Genomic DNA, 13,467 nt, shown 5'->3' with positions numbered 1-13,467 from the left:
AATTAACAGTTTTATTTTAGGCTTGAATTTTACCAATAATGAGTTATTTTTACTGTTACCTGTAACACCAGCCCTCAAGAGCCCAAGGCCGAATGATCAGAGATTCAAGGTCAACCTCAGTTGGATAAGTTCATAGTCCAAACTGGACTATATGAGACTATGAAATACAAACTATCCTAGTGTGCCTCTCTTGCTGTGATTTTAAAATACTAATCAAAAGTAACTTAGGGAGAAGAGGACTTATTTGGCTTACATGTGAGAGTCCATTACAGAGGGAAGCCAAAGTCAGGAACCATAAGGCAGTAACTGAAGCAGAGGCCAGAGAGCATGTTGCTTATTGGCTTGGTAAGCTACCTTACAGCCCAGGAATGGCACTGCTTACCTGATTCACCCCACCCCCACGATCAATTATTAGCTATGGTAATTTTTTACAGACATGGCTCCAGAGAAGTCTGATCTGGGCCATCCCTTACCTGACATGCCCTCAAATGACTGGGCTATAGCAAGTTGACAGTTGACGCTGAGTGAAATAAATAATAAATGAATGAACGAATATTATCATTGTCATGAATCTGATTTCACTTGGTTGTATTACATCAAAGAAATGTGTTTATTTAAGAGCATTTGGAAAATGTAGACCTACTAAAAAGAAGATAATTACAAATCTCCACAATTCCAACAAATAAAAGTTTATTACCCATTATTTTAGGAAAAAAATATGTAGAGAGCAAATTTAGTTCTTTCTGAATTTTTTCAAAACCTTTGCACATTTTAAAAGATTTATTTATTTTGTGTAGATGGGTTTTCTGACTGCATGTATGTCTGTGTACCGCATGTGTGCCTGATGCATACATAGGCCAGAAGAGGGTGTTGGACCCCTGGAACTGGAGTTATGGGCAGGTGTGAACCATCATGTGAGTGCTTGGAATTGAACCCAGATCCTGTGCAAAAACAAGTGCTCTTAACCACTGAGCCATCCCTCCAGACCCCTCTTTCCTAACTTTAATAAGAATTATCTTTTAATCTGGAGAGTACAGGAACTCCACAAGAAGAGAAACAGAACCAAAAATCTGAGCACAGGGGTCTTTCCTGAGACTGATACTCCAACCACGGACTATGCATGAAGATGTCCTAAGACCCCTGCACAGATGTAGCCAATGGCAGTTCAGTATCCAAGTGGGTTCCATTGTAATAGGACCAGGGACTGTCTCTGACATGAATTGATTGGCCTGCTCTTTAATTACCTCCCCCTGAGGGGGAAGCAGCATTACCAGGCCACAGAAGAAGACAATGCAGCCACTCCTGATGAGACCTAATTGACTAGGATCAGAAGCAAGGAAAAGAAGACCTCCCCTATCAGTGGACTTGGGGAGGGGCATGCATGCAGAGGGTGAAGGGGGGGAGGGATTGGGACAGGAGGAGGGAGGGAACAACAGGAGGGATACAAAGTGAATCAAATGTAATTAATAATGAAAAAATATCTTTTAGATACTCGATTTTCATTTTGTTGGTGATTGATTTTTAAAGATGCTTCACTCTTCCTCATTAATCTGTACTCTTAAATGTGGTGAATGCCTTGATTTAGTTTGTTTATGGGTCAACTGTGCCTATCTCATTGTGATTTGGACAGGTGGAGAAAGTTTAAGTGCTGGTGCCACAGGGAAGTCCAGAAAAATAATAAACTATGGATGGGAGAGTCAGCTATGAGGAGAAAAAAAGTTTAGCTTGAAAGAGTACCTACATTATAGTCATATTTATCCTGAAAGTATTTCACGGACATTTATTTTGGAGCATGAAACGTTTCTCATCCAGCAGTATAATTCTCAACCTGCAAAATACATACCCCCAGAAGGAAGCCCCCACCCCCGAAATTCGATGAATTTCTGAGTGCCTGAGGCCTTGGACATTTTGAAGTAACCATCCTGGGTAGGTGAACTGCTCTTCTATTATTTTTGAATACTATTAATTTAAAATATCTACATATTTAAATATAGTTAGAAATTAGCCTTAAAAAATATAAGCACCCTCTCCAATCAAGTCCAAGGGTGGATTTCTGTTTGGCTCAAACTCAATGATGGAAGCCCTAATTTTGAAATAGAATAAAGCTCAGATTGTGGCCTTTTTTATTATTTATACTGTAGTGTGCCTGCATGTGTTCCTGCATGCCAGAAGAGGGTACCAGGTTGTGAGCCACCATGTGGTTGCATGGGACTTGAACTCAGGACCTTTGGAAGAACAGCAAGTGCTCTTAACCTCTGAGCTATCTCTTCAGCAAAGATTATGGTCTTTTTAACACTGGCAAATTCTTGGAAAATTTGCGGGATATGAGAGTGGGATCTAACCGAGTTTTCCTTTACCCATGACTGATCTGAGTTCTGTTTGTTGATCTTACATTGTCAGTGCTAATGGCTGTAACTTTTTCAAGTGCTTTTTTACCATTATTTCCCTTTGCCCCTTCTTTCCTGTTTCCTCACATGTAAATATGCATACATGCAGTAAAAGGTAAATTTCCACTGGCAAGGAGAGACCTAGCTTTCAGATGCTCTTCATTAGATTCGGTGCTTGATCTCGTTAGGTATTTTATTAATCTTAGTTTCATATCTAGGAAACAAAAATCAAGCCAAGATTTCCCATACATCACATAAAGTAACCATGGAAACCAAGAGTCCTAGAGAAACACAGGACTGGATGTTTTTCTTCCTTTAACACTCTACAGATTGATTGAAACAGATTGACTCTGTCTCAGCTGACTCATATGTGGTTGTCACTTTTTATTAGCTTTGGCTGTGAGTCAGCAAGAATAGAGTAGAAGGAACACAAATTTGTCAATGTGCTCACCGGATTGAATCGATGTTAGAAGTGTGCTATTTTTATATAAATGCCATCTTACCTGTTTTCAAGGATGGTTTAGAGTATTTTAAAGGAAGGATCGAATGTAGGTGTCACAAGGTCCATAGAGATAACCAATTTACTACCATATGACAGTAATTTTCCCTAAGCTTTCTGGCTGGAGAAAGGGCATTCTTTTATTTATTCGATTTCATATTCACTTTTAGAGCTAAAGGAAACTTACATGGCTTCAAGTCTCACACTCAGGCTGAGGACAAAGCAGTATGTGATTAAAAACCCTATCTTCTGAGCCTCTCAACCACTTTTGTTTCAGAGAAAATACTGAATATTGAAAGTGTTTTTTTAATTCAAACAAAATTCAAGTCTAAATATACCATTCAAAGTTATATAATTAACACAGTTACAAATGAGCTTTTTTGTTCGACTAGTTTTGTTGCAAAGTATGTCTGAGGTAGTTTATTCCTACTTTAACCTTGTAATATACATAATCTCTTATAACGATAAGGCATAGCTAAATAAACCCACAAATAAACATATTTTAACATGTGGTTACTTCATAACCCATAAATTCTTCTGTTTAATGGTTTAACTTAATATATAGAACTAATATACATAGTTATGTGTCTTTTGATCATCATACAATCTTGGTGAGAGGATGTCACATATAAAAATCAATTTGAGTTTAGTTCCCAGTATGAAAACAGGTTTTCACAGGTCTCTATGAGGCACATGTTAGGCTCAAACCAGAAAATTCAAATTAGCAAAATATGTTAAGCTACTAAACACTAAATATGTGGGCTCTCTCCCACAGGTTTGAACCATGAGGTCACGATGGGATCATAATATTACATTTCTACCTATGTATTCTCCAGAAGATGCCCAAACATCTCAAATTGACACGTTTTTGACCTGCATCAATTACAGTTGTGTGTGTCCACCACAAATCTTCCACCAGTGGAAGACTGCCAGATCCCAAGACAGTTGCAGGTGACTGTGTTCTTCTTGTTTAGATTTAAAAAAATACTATAAATGACCCTAACCTTTTCCCAATAGCAGAATTTGTATTATTTAGACTACTGTAGACTTAACTCATTTGAGATGTATACCCACTAAGATTTAAATGTGAATGTGGCTTTGAAACAAACTAAGTAGCTTGTTTCCATTCTAGTGACATAAAGGATATTTTAGGATTCTAATTACTTCATCAGACTGACAGAGTATGTACATGGAGGAGTGTAAAGCTTCCCTTTTGTCTTTTATACTTTTGCTGTATAATTGCCTCAAATTATAAAACCTCAGTAATGTTCCACAGTATAATTGTTTTCTCATAAATGTTTGGTTATTCAAGTGCTATTTGTTCCATTCATTCAGGACTGCTAAGAGTTTATGTGATCCCAATAGTGACAACTCTTCAGCTGTTTATGGTTGCTTCATAAAATACCACATTTTCCATTCTATACTTATAAACTTAACTCAGAAGTTATAGATGTCTTAGTCATTCCATTATTGTTTCTATTCCTTGAGCAGTGGTAAAGCTTCTAGTCATTTTCATTGAGCTCACCAAGATGATGCATTTAAAAAGAGCATTTAAGAAAGCCATTTATTGCAAGTTTTTGGTGGGTCTCTCCAACCTGATGAAACTCTAGAATCTCTGTTGATTTTGAGCATGTCTTACGAACTCTACCTGATGATATAACTTGACATTCCTCATTGTACAACCCAAGTTGAAATATCTAATTCTATGAGATTCACAATGTTTTTTTCCATTTAGAGATGATTGGTATTTAGCTTGCAATATCATGTCCTATATCACAACTCCTTGGGCTCTCTTGGTGGTCCTAACCTTCTTAACTAGCTGAAATATTCCCATACTCATATTCTTCTTTTATATCTTATCTGCTCTGTCACATGCTTTCTGGTAAATGCATAGGCAGTTATTGATATACAATGGAAGGTCAGAGTTCCCAGTTATTTGCTCATTGCTAGTGCCGGTGTTCTTCCACTCACCATTAGCATGGTCACATGAAAAGTACTTGCTCCCAGTCTGCCAAGTAGTTAATATTTGGACATGAAGGACACAAATCACTAGAGGAGAAAGGTAAGGTAGCAATTACAAGCAAAATGATTCATTGTGAGTGGAATATCACATCTTTGATGATACAGCAGTAATAAAAATGACAGTGCAGATCAGTGTGCGTGGCCTTTCAGCTAATCCTCATGGAGACCCTGGCAAAAAAGGAACACTCCTATCCACTATTGACAGGTGACCACACTGAAAGTTAGCATCTCGCCAGCATGAATAACAGAGCAAGAATTTGAATCTGAAAGTTTGCCTGATTCCAGACTTTTCCATTCCTTTCATGATTCTAGCATGAGAGATCAAAATAGGCTTGGTGATATAAAACAGTGGCACAGGGATAACACTGGTGTCATCTTTTAAAAATTATAAGCTATTTTCTTTTTAAAAAGAGAATAGATTTTAATAAAATCTATGCACTTTAATAATTTAAATTTTCTACAGTTATAGAAAAATCCTTGTCTTCCCAGGTCCAGCCTTTTTTCACTTATTTACAATAAGTTTTCAAACAACAGTATATACCGATTATAATTTTCTATCAAATAAATACACATAAATTATGTTCTAAAAACATAGCTTTATAATTAGCTTTCCCACTATAGTACATTTCTCATACATGTGTAGCAAGAGCTTCCTTATTCTTTTTAGAAACAACAAAATATTCAAAGTAGTCAACAAAATATTGTGTGACTATGCCAAAATTTGCTTTCATGGTCCCCTATTGAAGAGTGTTTAAGACTAGTTCAAATCAGGCCAGGCATGTTGGCTCACACCTTTTACCCCAAAATTCAGAAGGCTAAGGCCAGAGGATCTCTGATTTTGAGGCCAGCCTGTCTGGTATAACAAATTTTAGGTCCGACAGTGCTAGAAACTTTGTCTCACAAATAGATTGTTTTCAAATGATTTTTCTGTTGCCAAGTAACACTGTTACCAAGTATGCATATGTGTGTGTATGTACGTAGACATGAAATCTTTGTATAATGATACAACTACATCTATATCATCACTTCCTAGAAGTTGGTGACTCAAAAGACAAATACATTGAAAACTGTGGTAAATACAGTAAAATTGTCCTCTATATGGCTATAATAATTTAATTAGAACCAAAGGAAGGTTGATATTTCAACCAAACCCTTGTGAACTCCAGGTATTGTTGTTTTGGGTTTATGCTTCTTAATTATCTTTGTTACATTTATTTATTTGTAGGGGCCTTATACCATGGCAAGTAGGTGGAGACCGAAGGACAACTTGCAGGAGCTAGTTCTCTCCCACTGTGTAGGTCCCAGAGATAAAACACAAGTTAGCAAGCACTTTTGCCCACTGAGCCAGCTCACTAGCACACTAAGTCTTTATTGTCTTAGAGCTTGAAATTCCTTGTTAGCCGTTTGTTTGTTTATTTTTGTTTTTTTCTAGAAACATCAATGCTAGCATTTTTTTACATTTTCCTATGAATGCTATTTATCTACCCTGTTGTTAACTTATGGGTTGTCTTTTCACATTGAAAAAAATAGCCTTCGTTGTATATTTAAATTTTTAAAAAACACCATTTATTATATATTAAAAATGCTTTTTTTCTCAGTTTGACATTTCTTCAAAAGGAGGCCTGCTTTCATATTTAAGTAATTTTATTCTTAAGTACTCAGCTATATCAAGATTTATTTGTGGTTCTTCATTTTAAGTCATATTCAGAGGCATCACCAGTTTAAAACTATAGAACTTCACTATTGGCCCAGAGAGATGATTCAATCAGAAAAGTGCTTGCCATCCAAGCGTGAGGACCTGAGTTCAGATCATGAGCATCCATGGAAAATCTTGGCTTGGTGAAAGAGGCAGAGACAGGCAGATACTAACCAGCCAGTAACAGGTCCCAGTGAGAGAGCCCCACAAGGTGTTTGCTCTAGAGGAATGACACATAAGATTGACCTCTGGCCTCCACACACACACATACACACATGTACATGTTCATATATATACCTAAGTCATTGTTTTGAAGGTATTCTTATACTTTTTTTCTTCCTCACATATTTTTATTGTGATCACATGCAAGAAAGTTAAACAGCAATTCTCATTTTACTTTTTCTATGCATTTGCCTCTTCTAGGTATTTCATTTAAATGAAATCATACAGTATCTGCCCTTTTATATCTAGCTCATTTGACTTAGCATAACATTGTCAGGGTTCATCCATGTTAGAATATGTATCACAATTTCATTCCTTTTTGTGGCTGAATGATTTCTCATTGTATTATATATCACATTTTGTTTATCTGTTAAATTTCTAGAAAAATTGGCTTATTTCCAACTTTAGATATTGTAAATAATTCTGCTTTGAGCATGTATATACAAGCATGTCTTTGAATCCATGTTTTGAGTTCTTCAGGTGCATATAAATACCTCAATATAGAATTACTGAATTATATGGCATTGTTTGTTTGTTTCTTTGTTTGTTTTAGAGACAGGGTTTCTATGTTTTCCCTTGGTTGTTCTGGACTCTCTTTGTAAACTAGGCTGACCTTGAATTCAAAGAGGCCTGCCTCAGTGGTGGGATTACAGGTGACTGTCACCACATTCTGCATTATATATGGTATTATTGTGTGCAAGTTTTTAAAGAACTGCCAAACCACTTTCCGTAGAAAGTACACTATTTTATATATCCCACCAGCAATATGTGAAGATTCAAATGTCTCCACAGCCTTACCAACACTTGTTAACTTGTTGTGTTGTTGAATTTTTAAATAATCACACATTTATTTATAAATAGTGTGTGTGCGTGTGTGTGTGCGTGTGTGCGTGTGTGTGCGCGTGTGTGTGCACTCATTATGGCACATGCATGTGTGCCATGGTAGACATGTAGGGGTCAGAGGAAAACTTGCAGGAGTCCATTCTCTCCTTCTACTCTGTGGGCTCCAGGGACCAAATGCAAGTGATCAGACTTTCCCCAAGTACCCTAATCCTTGAAATATCTTGAAGTTCTTTTTTTGTTGTGTTTTGTTTTGTTGTGTTTAGTTTAGAGCTGTGCTAATGGACAGGAAGTGGTATTCTTGTGAGTTTGGGTCTGCATTTCTACTCATTACTAATAATTTGAGCATTTTTTTTTCACATACATATGGACCACATGTATATCTTTGGAGAGCTTTCTATTTGAGTTTTTGCTCATTTTTTTTTAATTTTTAGTGGGATAAGTTATCATGAATATGACTTTCTTTCTACAGTTTAAAATTTTAATCCATTTAGAATTAATCAATGTGGAGGATGAAATAAGGATCTAGCATTACAGTTTGCAAATGATTAACCATTTATCACAAATCATTTAATCTTACTAATATTAAATCCTTCTTGGTATCATTTTTATCATGGGGTAGACTATACATATATACACATTATAGTCACTTGAAAGCATTATTTTAATATGTCCACTGAACAACAGTTTGTAACTGTGGTGTAATACAGAGGAAATTTTACGTATTTAGGGGAAAAAAAACACCTTTATTCTCTGGGTAATAAGGGTTTCCCATATTGATTTCAGAGACAAGAATTACTGCACTGTATTGTATTGTAGGTTGAAGTGTGCTGCAGTTACAAAGCAGCTCTAAAGTCACAGTGACTGACCACAATTACAGTCTCTTTCTTGCTCAAGTGTCGTGCAGGCAGCAAGCAACTCTCTTTTCATGAACCAGCTTGCTTCCCTCTTGTTGCTAAGCCAGCAGGAGAAAATGGCTTCTAGACTTGTGAAAGCAAAGGAAGAGATGGAGAACAAATTGGTTTTTATTTACATTGGACAAGAAATGATGCATCATGCCAGCCCACATTCCCATTTGCCAGAACTGTTACATGATACCAGTAAACTACGGAGACTAGGATACTTTCTCTTCCCCTGTGACTAAGAAATAAGAAACACTGGGAACATTTGGCGATTACTCTGTCATATTGACTTCATACATTTATTTTTCTAAAATATGTAATTCTAATAACTTCATGCAAATTTACAGAAGCTCATTTTATATGTGTAAAATCCTATAGTCCCATTCCAAAGGGCTTCTGTGACATAACTGATATCTTAATGTTATAATGAAGGCTCTTCTGCAATAAAAATAATGCTAATATATTAGTGTTTTCTGTATGTTAACCACAATTCTAAGAGCTTCACATGTAGTTCATCCTCAAGACAGTCTACCATGTAGGTACTAGATATGCAGATTGTTCAGTAAATTGCCATTTACTCATGCCATAACATAACTGCCAGAGTCAGACAGAGAGAAATCTTCAGTTTTATGTTGTAGATGTTGTGTATGTCAGTTTTAAAAGTGGCTATATGAAAGCTTTGGGTTGCTTCAGTTAGCATCAAATATAAAGATCTTGGAACTTTTCAAAGTTTCAAAGATTAATGTCCTTCATACATAAAGAAGATAGTTATATAGTATCAGCAATTGTTGGTAACATTCGTTGCATTTTACTAGATTTACACCAGTTTAATTCATTCATTAGGGTTTTTTTAAGGTATCTACTAGAGGAGAATCTACTGTGACATTATTGGAGCATGAGCTTGCATACAACTCATCTAAGGCTCATTTGCATGCTTTTATTAAACAAACAAACAAACAAAAAACAACAAAACGAAGTCCCTACACTTTAGCACAGTTTGTATCTCTAGCATAATAAGTGAAAAGTATATACCATGATGCCATGCTGTTACTTGAGAAGTAACCATCATGTTACTTCTCAATGTTTTTACTATTTTGTATTTAAAACAAAATCCTGGGCTTATATTGTCAGTGAAGTCTATTATCCATTTAGCTGAAGAGTGGTTGCCTAGTATTTTGACAGCTTCCTTAAAACATGAAAGCCAAAAAAAATTGAAAAAAGCAAAGCAAATTCTTTCTCCTAAATTTTCCAAATTGGCTCTGTGCCACAAACTTCTTCATGTAACAAGGCCATTTTGTAATTCTGCCTTGGACTTTACTTCCTCCTGAAGTCTGCTATAAGTGGATGATCACAGGCTTCTCATGCCACATAGCAAACCTTGGGTGTATATATAGTATGTTCTTCTTACACAAGATCTTCTTTTGGGTGGGGCAGGAGTTTCAAGACAGAGTTTCTCTGGGTAGCCTCACCTGTCCTAGACTCACTTTGTAGACAAGGCTGGGCTCGAACATACACACAGATCTGCCTGCCTCTGTTTTCCTGAGCACTGGGATTAAAGGCTTGTGCCACAGTGCCCAGCTACACAACATCTTTTAAAAGAACTTGTTCCCTTATATATTTCATTTCTCGACTTCTTGCTACCCTGGAGTTTCAGTCTATTGCTCATTCTAACCTATACTTTACATTACATGCTTTTAACAAAAACGTCTTCTGGGAAGTCACCAGAGCAATGGTAAAACAAAAGCAACCTCTCATGTCTGTGGCTGAGGTAACTGTCAGATAGAGCAAAACAAAATGGCATCAATTAGGATAGACTGAATTGGTCCCTTCAGTCTAACAAACTTCACCAGGGATGTGAACTGCTCTGCTTGTGGTTGCCAGTCGTCTGGCATGTGAATGGTAGTGAGCAGGCAGTTTACTTCCAAGAATGCTCACACTACAAGACAACAATTTCTTTCTTCATAAATATTTGTCTTGATGGTTCTAAATATTTGTCTAAGTTCTGCAATTTGGTTCATATTAACTCTGTTTATCTTGCCAAATTATACTCTGCATGCTAAGAGAGACAGAGACTTGGAGTCCCTTGCCATTTTCAGTGATACCGTTCACCTAATCCATTTATTTAATAAAGGGCCATCAGAGTATACAAAACTGTTAGTTCTAAAAATATATATACACTTTGAAAGAATATTCATTTACATGCATATACACCTATAAACATGCATATAAATGAAATTTAAATATGTAGGATACGTTGATGGCTTGCTATATACTTCATAGATTTTTTCCAAAATTATATTTAATTGCCTATGAAGATAAAATAACTCATCTTTGTACTTCCTTAAACATCTAAGGAGATGTTTGTTTGTGACCTTGAAAATATATAGATTTGCTTTACTTCACAAGAAAGAAAGAAAGAAAGAAAGAAAGAAAGAAAGAAAGAAAGAAAGAAAGAAAGAAAGAAAGAAAGAAAACCAAATACTCTGGGAGATGCATACAAGAATGTTATCGAGGGGTTGGGGATTTAGCTCAGTGGTAGAGCACTTGCCTAGCAAGCGCAAGGCCCTGGGTTCAGTGGTCCTCAGCTCTGGAAAAAAAAATTAAAATAACAAAAAGACCAAAAAAAAAAAAAACAAAAAACAAAACAAACAAAAAAAAAAACAAAAACAAAAAACCAAGGTAACAAGAATGTTATCGAATGCATCTGTAGGTGTGCTCTCCTCTATCTCGAGAAATGTGGTAAGTACATGTGCTGAATTAAAGAGATTAGGGAGATCATTAATGCTGTAAGAAAAAAAAAATCATCAGATTGTGTGATTCTAAATCCAAGTAAATATTGAACTATTTTACAATACTTACCATCTGTTTTTTGTTGTATTTTTTTTTGTTTTTTGTTTGTTTGTTTTGTTTTGTTTTGTTTTACTTTTAGGTGATATTGTAAAAGCAGCAGCTGAACTGACTAGAGTCCACATCATCTATATCTTGGATATCTGTAACTTGGGTAACAATAAAGTGGAAGTTTGTTTGAAAAAAATTTATACTCCAGAATAGGCTTCTTAAAGATTAGCAGGCGATATAATTACAGGTTATAGATAGTATACTGCTTTAAAGAGAATTTATTATTTTCTTGGTATTTTCATCAGAATATTATGTGACCTCTAAAGTTAAGTGGCTTTTCAGTTCACCTCATATTTAGTGCTCCTTTCACACTGGATTTATTATTGAAAAAAAGTCAAGACAATTTTGTGTATTCGTAATTACTTCACTTGTATGTGATTATTGTAACAATTTATGTCTTGCTGTTCCTTTTGCAAAGTGGATTTTTATTCCAATATCTCAGTACAAGGCATCTTGGCTTATACAATTTAACATCTTCCTGACTTTATTCACATACAGTAATAATCTTGCATTACAAATTCAAAGACTAAGTCATCATTTTCCTCAAGTGATCACCTACGTTTCACACGTGCATTGTAATGACCCAGTTGTCCCCAGTCCCTACACTTGCTTTAAAATGAATATTTTGAATTGTCATAGAATTTTTCAACCTTTTATTGGGGTTTCCAATGCCTTAAAGTTTGAAGTGTTTTGACCAGTGTGTAATGTTAAATCCAGAAGCCACAGTGTATCTATACACTTACTGTGTTCATTTATAATTTCAGTATATAATTTTAGACTGTGAAATTTTATCTCACATTAATATCCTAAGTGCTTGTGTTAAAAGTAAAACAACAGTAACTAAGAGAATTTGTTTCAGTCTGGTTTTCTACTATATACGACTATATACGGTGTTGTAAAGGAAAATGGGCACTCTACATTTGTAAAGACCGGTGTCTGACACCAATGTGACAAGGTAAATGAGCCAAAACAACTGTCAAATGAGTTTAAATATTTCTATATCAAGAGGAATCTGATTGGAGTCAAGACTTATACCTAGACTACCTACAGGAGGTTTTCTTATAGCCCTATAATTTTGTGATGTCATGTGCTATGTAGTTTTAATATGATGAACAGTCTCAGAACTTAAATGCATACAGTATTTTGTTTATAAAAGTGTTCACATTTCTTCCTAACTATTAAAAGGTTAATTAAAATTATAGATGCTCGTGTTATAAGTGTCAGAGTGTTATTTTAAATTTATTTATTTTTCACTTATTACAGTTTATTCACATTGTATCCCAGCTGTAGCCCCCTCCCTCATCCCCTTCCAATCTTACCCTCCCGCCTGCATCTCCTCCCATGCCTCTCCCCAAGTCCACTGATGAGGAGGTCCTCCTCTCCTTCCATCAGATCCTAGCCTATCAGGTTTCATCAAGACTGACTGCACTTTCCTCTTTTGTGGCCTGGTAAGGCTGCACACCTCCTCATGGGGAGGTGATCAAAGAGCCAGCCACTGAGTTCATGTCATAGACAGTCCCTGTTCCCATTACTAGGGACCCAATTGCAGACTGAGCTGCCATGGGCTACATCTGTGCAGGGGTTCTAAGTTATCTCAATGCATGGACCTTGGTTGGAGTATCAGTCTCAAAAAAGAACCAGCACCATTTGTTGAAAATGTTGTCATTTTTCCGTTGTATGGTTTTGGCTTCTTTGTCAAAAATCAAGTATCCATAGGTGTGTGGGTTTATTTCTAGGTCTTCTACTCAATTCCACTGAACCAACATTCTTTTTCTATCCCAATACCATTCAGTTTTATCACTATTGCTCTATAGTACAGCTTGAGATCAGGGATGGAGATACCTCCAGATGGTCTGTTGTGTTACAGGATTGTTTTAGCAATTCTGGGTTTCTTGTTTTTTCATATGAAACTGAGAATTTTTCTTTCCAGGTCTGTAAAGAATTGTGTTGGTATTTTGATGGGACTTGCACTGAATTTGTAGATTGTTGTTGGTAAGATGA

At 36.0% G+C, this 13,467-nt stretch overlaps 1 protein-coding gene across 1 annotated transcript; it reads left to right on the top strand.

Moving 5' to 3' along the window:
• The first annotated feature begins 1,527 nt into the window (after nt 1–1,527).
• On the top strand, nt 1,528–11,619 carry Radx (RPA1 related single stranded DNA binding protein, X-linked). The gene is given in 6 exon segments (XM_055612121.1): nt 1,528–1,860; nt 1,863–1,926; nt 3,662–3,690; nt 3,692–3,790; nt 3,792–3,837; nt 11,498–11,619. Coding segments are annotated over 6 exon segments (693 nt in total).
• The last annotated feature ends 1,848 nt before the right edge of the window (nt 11,620–13,467 follow it).

Source organism: Psammomys obesus, unplaced genomic scaffold, assembly GCF_907164565.1.
Source record: "Psammomys obesus unplaced genomic scaffold, mPsaObe1.curated_primary_1811, whole genome shotgun sequence".
Classification (NCBI taxonomy): domain Eukaryota; kingdom Metazoa; phylum Chordata; class Mammalia; order Rodentia; family Muridae; genus Psammomys; species Psammomys obesus.
Note: the sequence above shows the minus strand (reverse complement) of the source record. Positions and strands in the feature narration are given on the sequence as shown.